Below are 14,330 nucleotides of genomic sequence, written 5' to 3'. Positions count from 1 at the left end.
TCAGTTCAAACACTGTTTTTTTTTGTTGTTGTTGTTTTTTGATCCGTTTTTAAACGTGTCGGGTGTGAACACCAGCAGCTATTTTACACCCTTCAATCACGTTGATGAATTTTAGGTTCGCAGAGATTACAGCGCCACTAATTGGTTCTAATTTTTCTTAATTTGTCTGTGAATAACCTGAGATTTTCAACCCGCGGCGGTTGGTTGGACAGCTGAAGGGGAAAAGTTGGACTTGTCAGAAAAATGTCTTCGTTCGAGACGGACACCTTTTTACTTGAACAGAACAGTTTCTGCTGAGCCCGCGTGCCCCGACGAGACAATTAATGTGCCTCGAAGAGCTTTTACTGTCCCCGGAGCTCCGTTAATATTCGCGGGCAGCAGCAGAGCTCGGCAGCCGCGCTGTTTAATACTGGAGACAAAATGGCGGCGGCCCTGGGACGGTTAGGATATGTTTGTCGATGTGTTTTATATTTAATGTCGCTCGAGCTGCTCGCGACGCATGGACTGAGTTCCGGCGCGTGCGCCCAGAACTGTACCTGCAGCGGGGACTCGGTGGACTGCGGCAGTCTGGAGCTGACAGCTGCTCCTCTGGACCTTCCACTCTGGACTGTTTCCTTGTAAGTACAAAATAAAAGTACTAACTTATTTATTACCCGGCCCATAATGGGTTACTGTGCGCGTGGAAGGCTCGGGAGTTTATTTTTTAATGTGAGATAAGAGTCAAACAGCGATTAGACCAAGAAGTTGGAGCAGAGATGTGCGTCTTGGGAAGATCCTGGAGAAAAAGCAGCTGTCACTTTGTCAAAACTAGAGATTTAGATTAATAATAAAACCATACTTTAGTGCATTTTATTGTGCTTGCAAACTAGTGATGTTGTGGATTAAGAGTCCGTTTGTTTACTTGTTAAAATTACTTTTAAATGAACACAAACGTCTTTTTTTTCCTACAACACATCTATGTAAAGTAAAGAAGCATGGGTTTGTTTCTGCCAATTTAGGCTACAAAAAGACAAAAATGTTCTATATAAATGTGAGGTGGCATAAAGCAGCTGTGGCTGAGTGGTTAGAGCAGTCGTCCTCCAATGCAAGAGTTGGTGGTTCGATTCCGCCGGCGCGTCCCTGGGCAAGACACTGAACCCCTCATCGCCTCCCCATGTGTGTGATGAAGCACTGCTTTGTAAAAGTACAGCAGAGTGCTGTAAGAGTGGGTAATTAAGGGCACAGATTGTGTTGTAAAGAGCTTTGAGTGTCTTGATAAAAAAGAAAGTCGCCATACAGTTAATTTACCGTTTAAAGCCACTATCTTTGTGCCATATAGTAAGGCTGTTTTATTGTTTATGTCAGTTTAAGCTCAAATGTCTGTCAGCTGAAGGTAGACCGATTCATCGGCTGACCGATCTAATAATAATCAGCTATCGGGCATGCATGTGCATACTTCACTGTTACCCACAAGTATTCAGCAGCTTCTACACCCAGCTAACTGAAGCCCAATGTTTAGTTCTCACAGATTCTTGATCAACAGACAAAGCACACTAAAACCTTAAAAATCACTGTTGTGAATCAGCTGTTCTCATTTCTACAGACTCGGATCTGTCCTTTTCAACTTTTAGTTTCGAGATGCATCCGTATGGAGACTACGTTGTTGTTTTTAACGCAGATGAAAGGTTTTTGCCTTAATATAACACAGTTACTGTGCAGGAAAGTACTTTTCGTTTTTTGTTATAAAAAGTATATGCTTTCAGTAATGTGTTTCAGTTCAACAGGTTGCGTTTTTTTCAGCGTTATCTTTAATGCGTTTTTAGATCTTTTCCAGTTTTCGGTATAGTTTTCTCAAGATGTTTCCTCAGCAGGAGTTGAACCAACGTGAAATAAATCTCTTCATTCCCATGTCAGATTACTGACAGGTATTACTCACATTCCACGTTGTCTTGTAAGCCATAGCTCACAAATTAGGTTTTGAGTGAATGAATCCTTTTCCCAGCCAGAGGAAGACTGACAACAGTTCATTCCCTGTTTGCAAGCTCATTAAGGAAATGAGCCAATTTGGAGCATTTTTTATAAAACCAACCTCCAGTGTTGGGTTACTTCAACACTTATCGTGCTGGATAACGTGATTTTCTTGCAGACAGCACAACTCTCTGTCCTCCCAAATAGTGTTTTCACTCTCGCCCTGTGACTGCTTTTTGTCCAGTGGTGATCGATGGTTATCAGTAACGACTGGGCACCTTGTTCCCGAGTTTTCAGCATCTGTTTGGTGTGTGTTTCTTGAATCTGAGGTTACAAATGAACATTGCTCTGGCAGGTTCCTCTGTGCAACAGTTTATCTTTCCCTGTGAAGTCAGGAATGCAACTTAAAAAACTCTTCTAGAAAATACGATGAATAATGGCACTCGTGCCCACGTACGTTGCCCTGAAGCACCACTTAGCCAAGATCAAGTGCACATGCAATCTATCATGTGTGTACACACAGACGCACACTGCACCCCCTGTCTTTGTAGACAATGCTTGTCTTATAGTGGTACAAATGTCCTGTGTGAAGACAGCTGCTGCAAGCCCCACGTTGCTCCGAGACTTCTTCTGTTATCTCGTCCAAATCCTTATCGGTTAAGATTTAAGCACCCACAATCTCGTTGTTTTCAAAGGGAATGACTTTATGGCGGTGGATTATCTTTTAAAACACCTAGGGTTGCATATTTCCACACAGCTTTATGTTTACGTCTTCTGTGGTCTGTAAATAAGACTGATTACAGACTTACTGTAAACTCAGGTACAACAGCTATGGGTATTTTCACTTGTTGCACATTTTGATTTACGTTTTGTATCCCAGACCACATTGGTCTTATCATGTGTGACAGTTTATTGGTTGACTTTGCTTTAGACGGTGTGCTTAGAGTAGTAAAAGCTGAAGCCTATCATTAGCCTGGACTGTGTGTCAGTCTTGGCTTATGGACTATATTTGTCCATCTTCAGTTGCAGTCCTCAGCACAAAGGGAACCAGTGTGGAATCCATTATTTCTCTAATGTTTGCCCTGGAGGGAGCAACAGCAGTAGGAAGGACAGTATTGATAGTTGTCAATAATTATAAGACACCTGCTCCAGATTTCTTCCCTTTTCCTCAGTTGAAATATGACTTGAGGGAAAAATCTCAACGCCTGTTGGATCCGAATGTAAAATAAATGAGTGGAGAATGTGCAGCTGCAGCTCTTAATCAGTCAGGAGACCCTCAAGTTGTTCAAAAATATGTGTCTTTGCACAACTTTATTAAAACTAGCCTCTTCTTTTCTGTATGTTCATGTGTAGAAAGTTACGGCTGTTAAAGCGGAGACCATAAATGTGCCAGAAAATATATTTTTCCCACCCTTATTTTTGGATGAAGAGTGATGGTGATGTCATGTAGTTGTTATCTTTGTACAAGCTCTTAAATTGGGGTTAAAGCAATGGACCTCAGGACTTGCAATTATCTAGATGTTTATGGAAGGAGAATGACCTATCAGTTAGTTATCATACTTTCACAGAGATGTATGAGAGTTTTGGAGCTGCTATCATTTTTAGCACGTGACACTTTTGCACTCGGTGGTAAAAAATGAAATGCAGGACGTCCGATTTTTCTATTTTAATATATATAAAATAAGCTAATTAATTGGTATGATTGTACAGAATTGACTTGTGCCTCTGAAAATAGATTTTAGAAGTTTTACTTCTATAAAACTGGCACAACTGTGATGCTTAATAATCTACCTGAGGGTTTAAAACAAGTAACAACTCATCAACAATCCATCAAAGTTAAGTCAGGTCCTCTGGATGATTTCTTCGTATTGAGACGTTTCATCTTTCATCCAAAAGACTTCATCAGTCCGAGGAGCATCCATGAACTCAGTCTGATAAATAGCACTTTTTGCATGCATATGTACAATTAGGCATTTAGTTAGAGTCGGAGAGTTTTTTGTGGTGGAACAAGATTATGTACACAGGGTCCCAGTTACATCCAACAATAAAATGTAAAAGAAAAACTGTAATATCTAAGATTTGAAATAAGAAAAACATCAACTAAATATACACTAAGCACTAAAAGCATAAAAACAATACGCCGAACAGCAGCACAAACAGTGTTGTATTATATATAATATTTACAATATTATATTCAGTGCTTCCCCTAGATAACTTGCCATGACAGGGCACTCATTTCGTCCGTGATTTTTTTCGATGGGGTGGTGAGACACAGCAGAGCTGCGCGCTGTTTGCAGTTTTCAAGCGGTGGGGGGCAGAGACAAACAGTTGTGCTGCGCTAAGCTCTTTGTACCGGCAGTGTTCGAGCGTGTGTTGGGGGTAGGGGGTGGGGTTTAGTATAACGGAAGAGGCAGCGTGAGCGCTGCCTTTAGCTCTTTAGCTAGCGCGCCTGTATTACATTACGTCATTGGTGCAGACGGGTGTGTGTGAGGGGGGTGGGGTTTAGTATAACGGAAGAGGCATCGTGAGCGCTGCCTTTAGCTCTTTAGCTAGCACGCCTGTATTGCATTACGTCATTGGTGCAGACGGGTGTGTGTGAGGGGGGTGGGGTTTGCGCGCAGTTTGGCTCAGTAGGCGGGACGCTCGGTTTTGTAAGCGAGGTGCGGCGCACAGCTTGTATAATAGTAGGGGAAACACGGATATTTATAATTATAATATTTACAGTAATATAATATTTTCAATATTTATATTTATACTTTTTGAACGTTTTGAATGACTGGCTATGACTGCCTCAAACGAGTTAGCGGAGGAGAGGGCGGACAACAGAAACCATCTGGGCACCATCACACTGGGTGATCCACAATGTGTAGGTGCTATTTATAATACTGAGTTTATTGTGGCTCCTCGGACTGATGAAGTCCTTTGGATGAAGGACGAAATGTTTCAACAAAATGAAACCATCCAGAGGACCTGACTTAACTTTGTTGGATCTTCTACCTGGATTATTGAACATGAATTAGAACTTATCAAAATGTTTTTATGCAAATTCTACAATTGCTTAGTTTACATATTTGATGTGTTTCCTATGTTCTGTTATCGTACAAAAATACAGATTTATAAGATTAATCGTTGCAGTCTGCTTTTTTCCTTCAGATTTTACACATTGTTCCAACTTTTTAAAAGCTTAGTTTGTATGTAAAACACAAATAGATATAGATGACAAATTAAAATGTAATTAAATTATAATGAACAGAAATAGACTAATGTTGCTGCATCCTCTTGATAAAGTTGTAGTTTATTGTTCTAGATTTGTCATTAACAAAACAAAAGTTAATTTGAGGGGTATTTGTTCAGGTAGGTGGCCAGAGGGCAGGCTTCCTGCCCTGCTCATCCATCAGAAACTGTCTCGAGTCCTCTGTGGCACAAATAAGGCCACAAGTCACAAGGGAAAAATGCTTTCCAGTTGTCAAAATATTCTCTCTTAAGAGGGTCCGTGATTGCTATGGTCTTTTGAGAAAGGAACCTCAATGAGGATTCAGGGAAACAGCCATGTTGGCACATCCATAGCTTGGCAATCTGAGCTAACAAGTTAATTAAAACTTGCCTGTTAAAAAATATGTGAAACTCTAAAAAATGTCCGTTTTAAAAGTGTAATCAGTATTTTAAATGTTTTTATTGCAGTAACAATGATCTCATTATACTGCTTAATCAATTGCTTATCACATCTTGTCTTCAGTTTTTATTACAGAGAACATTAAATATTATGAATGTAAGCTTATTTCAAGCCTCTGTTATGCCCATCATTTAGAACCATATTGTTTCCTGTTTTTCATCATGGCCCCTAACATTTAACGTACTGACCATTAGTCTCAGATGCTTGTCTGCCTTTTATGATTGATGAATAGCCTAACAACATTCAAAGCAAGTTTACTCTCACACAGTCACATATTTCCCCTCAGGAGTGGTGCTTTATCTTATTTGCAGCCACAGTAATGTGTATAAAAAGCATTTCTAGCCACAGTGCCACTGGCGTAATGGGGTTTTTGTGAGTAAATAAAAGCTCGGCCATTACTAATTTTGGCTGTGATTGCTACATTGGATAGAGATGGAGCAGATAGCGGGTGTCTGTTTGCTGGCGTGTCTCCATCTTTCCTCATATAAGGTTGTAAAGTCCCTATGTGAAAGCTACAGACTTTTAATGGACTGTCTGTAGTTTTATTTGTCTGTATAAAGCTAATCATCCTGATCCACTCTGATCTTGAATCATTTATTCCGACATATCCAGTCAAGATTTTTTTGCCTGCCACTGACAGCAAAGGTGGACGATAATCTTTTTACTCGTGTCTGTCTGTCCGTTACCAATACGGGTGCACCGGTTGCAGTTTTCTGGCTGACCACCGATTTCTAAAAAGTCTGACCTGCCAATAACGATTTTGTTTTATAAGTGACACTGTCAGGTGTTACAAGGCCACAATGCACCTTCAATTTTCCAATATTATTTTGTTGAAAAACATACCCTTGAACAATATCCTAGAAACAATACAAACTGGTTTTAAAGGGCCATGAGGTAGTGCTCTGAAATATAAATGAAGTTTAGACAATTGTTAAAACTACAAAAAAAAAAAATCGGTTTCTTATGCAAGTATCGTCCGATTTCCCAAAATTAAGAATATCGGAGCCAATTGATCGGTGCACCCCTAGTTACAAAAATATAATTAAAACCACTGGATATATTTGAATCAAGCTCGCAGATAATAATCATTAAATGTATGTCTGCAAATGATAAATTAGTTGTCAACCTAATTCAAGATGGCTGCCACAGCCAACTGAACCTAAAAATACAAAACGGTCATTGCCAATTGCTAAATCATTGCTAATTTTAGCAGCCAATTTTACAGATATTAATAAATTTATTGTTGGCTCCAAATACATCTCCAGATGCAGGAAGAGGGCCCCCTGCATCATGAAGGATCCCACTCACCCAGCACACACACTTTTTGCCCCGCTCCCCTCAGGCAGGAGGTTGAGGAACATTAAGTGTAAAACCACTAGGCTGAGGAACAGCTTCTACCCTGAAGCTGTAAGACTCATGAATCCCTAGTCAGGATTATCACTGTGAAAAAAAAATCACTGTAATGCCACTTGGTTATTGATATGTGCTGCTCACTATCCATGCTGCTGATCTCATGCTGCTGATTTATTTCATGTTGCTGTGTTTGTTCGTCCTCATCTGCTCACACAGACTCATGTTAGTGCTGCTGTTGTTTGGCGCATTGCTTTTGTACTATTTGTGATTATTGTATTCTTAGTTTAGTGTATTCTTCGTTCATGTCTTGGGTCTTATTACCGTTTTTATTTACAATTTGTATTTTTATTGGATGTAACTGGGACCCTATGCACATAGTTTCCTTCCACCTCATGTACCACATGTGATGTGAATGACAATAAAAATCCTTGAAATATTCTGACCACTGACCGGTCAAGCAAAATCTTTGTTTGAAATTTTGCATTTAAATATTTAGAGTCAACTCTGTCAGTTTGTTTGGAAAACACTCAACAATCGTCATAATTCAGTCAATTTTTCACATATTGATTTAATATTTGGTTTGATGGTAGCTGAGAGTCTTCAACGCATAAGTGCACAAGATTTTTGGTCTAACGTTGACTCTTGCAGTCAACACTGTTAGCAAAACATCTTATGAACTACTGGATGGATTTCAAAGAAACTCAGAACATAATCAGTGGATGTACATCAGAGTCAGAGTCAGAGTTTCTTTATTGTCATTCGCACCTCATGTGGTACATGTGGTGGAGCGAAATTATGTACACGGGGTCCCAGTTACATCCAACAATAAAATGTATAAGAAAAACAGTAATAAGATCTAAGATATGAACTAAGAAAAACATCAACTAAATATACACTAAGCACTCATAACATAAAACATTGAACATCAGCACAAACATGAACATGAGTCTGTGAGCAGATGTGCACGCATGAACACATCAACATTGAAACAGATCAGCAGCAACATGAAACAGATCGGCAGCAACATGATATGGTTTTTCACAGTGATTATTCTAGTTAGAGATTCATGAGTCTAACAGCCTCAGGGTAGAAGCTGTTCCTCAGTCTAGTGGTTCTACACTTAATGCTCCTTAACCTCCTTCCTGAGGGGAGTGGGGCAAAAAGTGTGTGTGCTGGGTGAGTGGGGTCCTTCATGATGCAGGTGGCCCTCTTCCTGCATCTGGAGGTGTAGATGTCTGTGATGGTGGGGAGGCTGATTCCGACAGATTTTTGTGCAGCCTTCACCACTCTCTGCAAAGCTTTTCTTTCTGCAGCTGTGCAGCCTCCATGCCACACATTGATGCTCGAGCACAGGATGCTCTCCACTGCACACCTGTAGAAGGAGGTGAGGACTGAGCTTCCCAGACCAGCTCGTCTCAGCCGTCTGAGGAAGTAGAGTCTCTGATGAGCTTTCTTGATCAGGCTGGTGGTGTTGTTGCTCCAGCTGAGGTTGTCATTCATGTGTACACCCAAGTACTTGTAGCTGGAGACCACTTCCACCGCAGATCCTCTTATGTTCAGGGGGGTGTAGATGTTTTTGTTCCTTCTGAAGTCCACAATCATCTCCTTTGTCTTCTTCACATTGATGTGAAGGTTATTCTCTTTGCACCAGCTCTCCAGGTGTTCCACCTCTTGCCTGTAGCTGGACTCATCATTGTTTGTGATGCATCCCACCACCGCTGTATCATCTGCAAACTTTACAATGTGACAGCCTGGATGGGTAGCTGCACAATCATACGTGAGCAGAGTAAACAGGAGGGGGCTCAACACACATCCCTGAGGAGAGCCAGTGCTGAGGGTTATGGTGGAGGAGAGGTTGTGGATCCTCACTGACTGTGGTCTGTTTGTTAAAAAGTCTAGTACCCAGTTGCAAATGGAGGGGCTTAGTCCTAGTGTGGATAGTTTGTCCATCAGGGTTTGGGGGATCATGGTGTTGAAGGCGGATGTGAAGTCCACAAAGAGCATACGGACGTAAGAGTTTTTCTGCTCCAGGTGGTTGAGCGCAGTGTGGACCACAGAGGAGATTGCATCCTCTGTTGATCGGTTCTCACGGTATGCATACTGATGAGGGTCCTCGTTGATGTTGATGGCTGTTTTGATGCGAGTCATGACCAGTTTTTCGAAGCATTTAGCGACTATCGGGGTGAGGGCCACTGGCCGATAGTCATTCAGACCAGTCACTGTAGAGCTTTTTGGGACTGGGATGATGGTGGCAGTCTTCAGGCAGGTGGGAACTGTCTCCAGGGTAAGTGAGGTGTTAAAGATGTCTGCCAGCACCTCACAGAGCTGATCAGCACATTCCTTCAACACTTTTCCGGGGATGTTGTCTGGGCCAGTTGCCTTGTGCGGATTAATCCTCCTGAAGGTACTCCTTACTTCTGCTGAGGTCACGCAGAGATGCTCTTCATCCGGTGGTGAGGTGAGTCTGGTGCTGGGTGGTCTGTTCGGGTCTTCAAAGCGTGCATAGAACTTGTTGAGGGCATCAGGCAGAGATGGGTCTTTGGGGCATTGTTCACTCCTTCCTTTATAATCTGTTATGCACTTAATGCCCCTCCACATGCTCCGAGGGTCTTGTGAGATGAATTGACCCTCGATCCTCTTTGCATATGTGCCCTTGGCCCTCTTAATACCAGCAACCAGCTCTTTTTTTGTCCTACTCAGCTCCTCTGAGTTTCCAGACCTGAAGGCAGTGTTCCTGGCTTCCAGCAGGGTACGCACCTCTGCATTCAGCCAAGGTTTTCTGTTTGGGTAGCTTTTAACATTTTTCATTTTAACATTTAACACATCTACAACTTATTAACTTTTAAAATCAGTTCAATTCAAGATGGCCTCCACAGCTAATTGACATTAGCTAACTTAAACATGTCTATAACTCTGTCGTTTTCACAGATATTGAGCCAACACATATTTTATATGTTATTGCTTAAGACTGTGCAAAACATAAATGACCAAAAAAGACAACCACATCATTGCAAGTTTTGAAACCTGTTGACCAAACTGCTTGGTGTACTCAAACACTCTGCAACCCCAGGCCATGGCCTTAAACCTCACAGTTGAAGCCTCATTGGTAAGCGCTACCCCCAATTGCTGGTTTTGGCTTCTGCCTTCAGGAAATGGGTTTGTGTTGGTGGTTTCATGACAGCCACTAGAAGCTGAGGCGGCTGGCTGGTTATGGACTGCTCGCAGTGTGTGTGTGTGGCTTCAGATCACCTGGCCTGAGATAAGATGAGGGGAGGTGTGTGCACTGTAGGTAGGGGGTATGGGGTGCATTTTGCAACCACTGTGTGGAAGTGTTTTTTTAATGTTATGGTCTACTGCAGCTGCCTTCAGTTTGGTTCTGCTTGCTGGTAAAAGTTATGTCAGTGGTCAGAAACCTCAGCCACTGTCACACATGTTCCAACACACCAGGAAGTTGGAGGAGATGAAACGTTACAAGCTGGGTAAATGACAAGATTTTAGATCCAGCGTCTTTTGTTCTTGGATAGTTTGTACTTCACTGTAACCCTTTACCATGCATGAAATGTAATTTAGTATGAGTTGTGCTTATGTCTTGATAACAGGGCCATTTTCTTGCTAAGCCCAAACATGACAGAACAACTGACTCATGCGCTGTTTGTCCACTAAGCAGCAGAAATGTGTCATCTTCCTAAGCACATGAACATTTCAATGGTTGCAGTAACAGCAGCACCACTCAGCGAGGCTAAGCTTCTTGTGGTTTCTGGGGCATTTCTCCCTCCACAGCGTTGTAATTTTGTGGTTTGGGAGGTGATTATATCCAGTTTGTTTATTGTCATAGTTTTGCTAGCCTTATGACTTGTGTGTCCTCTGGTAGATATTTTAAAGTCCCAACTTGGGGGCACTGGAAGAGTTTATTATCACTGGCACTGATTATTATCAGCTGCTCCTCTCTCTGCCTGTTTGTCAAAGCACCACAATTTTCCACGTGGTCATTTAAAAGCCGCTATTCTTTTTAATCGCCGTCTTTTTAACGAGTTTAGATTTGCTACGTTAGCTGTGAACAAATTTGAGATAAACCCTTAAAATTGACCCATACTCTCAGAACGTCGGATAAAGTCTTGACAATACGTGAAGATATGGAGTGAGCTCATGGCCTCACTCTGGTTTTAATGGTAATCAAACAGCTGCTGCTGCCACAAGTCATTCTGCAGGAATTCAGTCTGCAGAATAGATGGCACTTTTGTGAAGATATTCTAGAGAGAGATTTCGCCCTCTCTCTCTCTCTCTCTTTCTCTCCTTCAAAGTCAGTGTCTACAAAGGGGGTTTCATCAATGAATCATCGATGAAGCCTCTACATCTGGTAATAGTTTAGAAATCTGGAGAAGATTTAAAAAAAAAAGTATGACTTGGATAAAGGGTGAGAGGTTTTGCGAAACTAATGCAGCTTCTGCCCAGAAAACACACATGGCTTCAAGGTGTATGGAAGACTTGGATCAAACACGCTTTTGGACCAGAGACTCTGCACCTCTCTCTTGCCTTGTTTCCAAACAGAGCAATAAAACTTTAGTGTCTAGACATCTTCTCATGAAATTATTACTAACGTGGGTAATTATTTCTCTGCAAGTTAAATAAACATCAACAAAGGGGGGAGAAATGAGCCAAAATCCTCTCTTTCATCACTTTGAAGATATCAACATAAGCTGCTTTGTTGTATTGCAACAATGGCCCCCACTAAAGAGACTTGTTGTGTTTATGTTATTCCTCCTGATTAATTGGGGCCTCTCATTTCCCTCTGCTCATATTGACTGGCGCCATTTGTAACAAATTACGTTGTCATCACAACATGGCCCAGTGTTTTTAATGTAGGAGCACGATCCTATGTGCATGTGGGCTCGGATGCTGACAGTGTGGGGAGGTTTGAGACTTCAGAGTGTCCGAGCTGGGCTGTTGCCTCAGGCCGGTGCACACTTTCCCCAAGCCTCACGCCTGTTTGTTTGGAGTGCTTTCCTGCTCCAGCCCCGGATCAGCACAGCGGAGAACGGTTGTGCACGTGGGCCCAAGATGTGGGCCGTCTTCAGAAACAGAGCCAAACTTTTATTCTGGCTGATTTCAAAGGCTCAAGCTGCTTCTTTGTTAGCAGTTTTTAGGAGAGGAGACGTGGGGGGCGCATGGATCTGTTATGCAAATGTTATCACCGTGTTCTTTTCTGTGATCTTATACTAGTGCTTTAGATTTATCATTATTACTGCAAACCTTGCTCATGCTTTCAGCCTCTCAGAGCTGATAAGAGATTGCCCACCCCCCTCATTGTATGACTTGTGTGTAAATTAGTGGCCTGGAGCTGGTGTTAGCTTTGTGTACACTCTCACTGCAGTTGCTGAGCTATAAAGCGGCATTTAATGACAGGAAGAGTGGTGTGTGTGCGTGTGTGTGTGTGTGTCTGGCTCTCTGACGGGCAAGTTATTCTTTGACCAGGTTTATGATGCTCTGAAATGGACCACATTAAAGGGCTTTTGTCTTGCAGCTGGACCGTAGACGGCTCATCACTGACATCACTTCACACTTTCAGTGAGCAAAGTTCACTCTCTGCTTATCTACTGAAGAAATGGCGAAGATAACGATGATGTATCTCAGTGTGTGTTGAAGTCCCAGCTCCCTTTTTCTTCTGCTCTCTCCCACACACAGACTTACAATCATAGTGTCATTTGCTATGACATCACCCCCGAGACTCCGGGCTTTCCTGTTCCACTGCGCTGAGAACTGAGAACACAGCTATTTTTTTTAAAAGCCTTTTTAATGAGTTTTATATGTGACATCAGCTGCATGGTTTAACATTGATAATCTGCTGCTGGCTAAACTCTGTCTTTCTTTTAAAGAGAGCTTTATTTCTTTTATTTCTGATAAGCGATTGGCTGAAGTTGAAGGCAATTTGCTGAAAGACAAGTTTATGATGAATTTAAGGAGTACAATTTTGTTGTCTGTCAATTATCAAACATCTTGGACTCCATGTTTGTGAAAATGAGCTGTTAAACTTTCTTTATCCCGCAGATGTGCCCTACACTGAAATAGACCATAATGCATTGCGGTCTTGAGTCGACATCGCGGGCTAATCGAGACTAATGTTAACATTCTCCGCTCATATCTTTAATTATCTCTCTAATATAATGCGGCTCATCTTCTCTCTGTGTGAGAAATTATGGGAATATATTTTCTGAGTTTATATATAAAACAGAAAAGATTCATAAAAGGGTTTGTTGTAATTCACAAGCCAGACACATGTCAACCCTTATACAGTTGTGTGGTTTGTGTTTTTTTTACTGCATAGTATCTACAACTTTAAAATCAGCTGTTCTGTACAGAAATGTTTTGTAGATGATAATTCATACGTATAGTTACAACTACAGTCCGTGGTAGTGTAAAACGATACAACACAAACGTGTAACACGTTTTTGTATTTGTATTTATACAAGCAGCGTTTCATTTTTGTGCACAAAACATTAGCAAACATACAATTCAATGATTTATTAGGCTTGGGTAGATACAGAAAGCATATATAATGTAGAATATTTATACATTTTAAAATATATTAAATATATAGGGGAGTGGTGGCGCAGAGGTTAGAGAAGGTGGGCCTGTGATCGGAAGATCGCCAGATCAACTCCCGGTACTGACAACATCAAACTGTGGGTGGGATAGGTGAAGCACCCACACCTGCCTCATTTGTCCCACTCTGGGCCCTTGAGCAAGACCCTTAACCCCCACCATCTGCTCCCCGGGTGCCATAGACAGCAGCTCTCTGCTCCACACAGAGGGCTGTGGTAGCTCGGTGGTCTGTGGTTGTGTCAGGAAGGACATCCTGCGTAAAAATAATTAAGTCAGTTTGCTGTGGCGACCCCTGAAGAAGGGAGCAGACAAAAGAATTAAAAAAATTATAAATAACGACTAAAAGGTATTTGCTAACGTTTATTTATGTGCCACCTGACTAAAAGCTTGTCACATATTTATGAAGTATGCTTTGTTGAATTAGTGTTCGTAATGTACAAACGTGGTGCTGTCCTTTCATCCCCTATAGTGACCAAGATAGTGAACGAGTAAACATTTAGAACACAGCCTTGGATTAACCAAATTAAAGATGGCTGCCACAGCAAAGCAATTTTAGCTAACACAGAAATGGCTGTAATCAATCAACCTTTATTTATACAGGTAAATCCCACTGAGCCTCGAGGACTCATTTACAAGAGAGACCTGATTTCAACAAAGAAAGATGACAACAATGGACAACAGCAACAACAATAAGCAGTTATAAAAACTCATACTACAGTTTTTTTTTTTTTTTTTTTTTTTTTTTTTTAAAAAATAG

At 41.5% G+C, this 14,330-nt stretch overlaps 1 protein-coding gene across 1 annotated transcript in view; it reads left to right on the top strand.

Annotated features, from left to right (window-relative positions):
• Positions 1 to 417: 417 nt before the first annotated feature.
• lrig1 (leucine-rich repeats and immunoglobulin-like domains 1) overlaps positions 418 to 14,330 on the top strand; it is a 44,804-nt gene continuing 30,891 nt past the window's right edge. The window contains exon 1 of the mRNA XM_037679246.1: positions 418 to 617. Within this exon, the coding sequence (XP_037535174.1) occupies positions 421 to 617 (197 nt within the window). The 5' untranslated portion in view covers positions 418 to 420. The remainder of the gene's footprint in view (positions 618 to 14,330) is intronic.

This window comes from Nematolebias whitei, chromosome 7 (genome assembly GCF_014905685.2).
Source record: "Nematolebias whitei isolate Nwh7 chromosome 7, NemWhi1, whole genome shotgun sequence".
Taxonomy (NCBI): Eukaryota; Metazoa; Chordata; class Actinopteri; order Cyprinodontiformes; family Rivulidae; genus Nematolebias; species Nematolebias whitei.
This window is presented reverse-complemented; position numbering and strand designations above follow the sequence as displayed.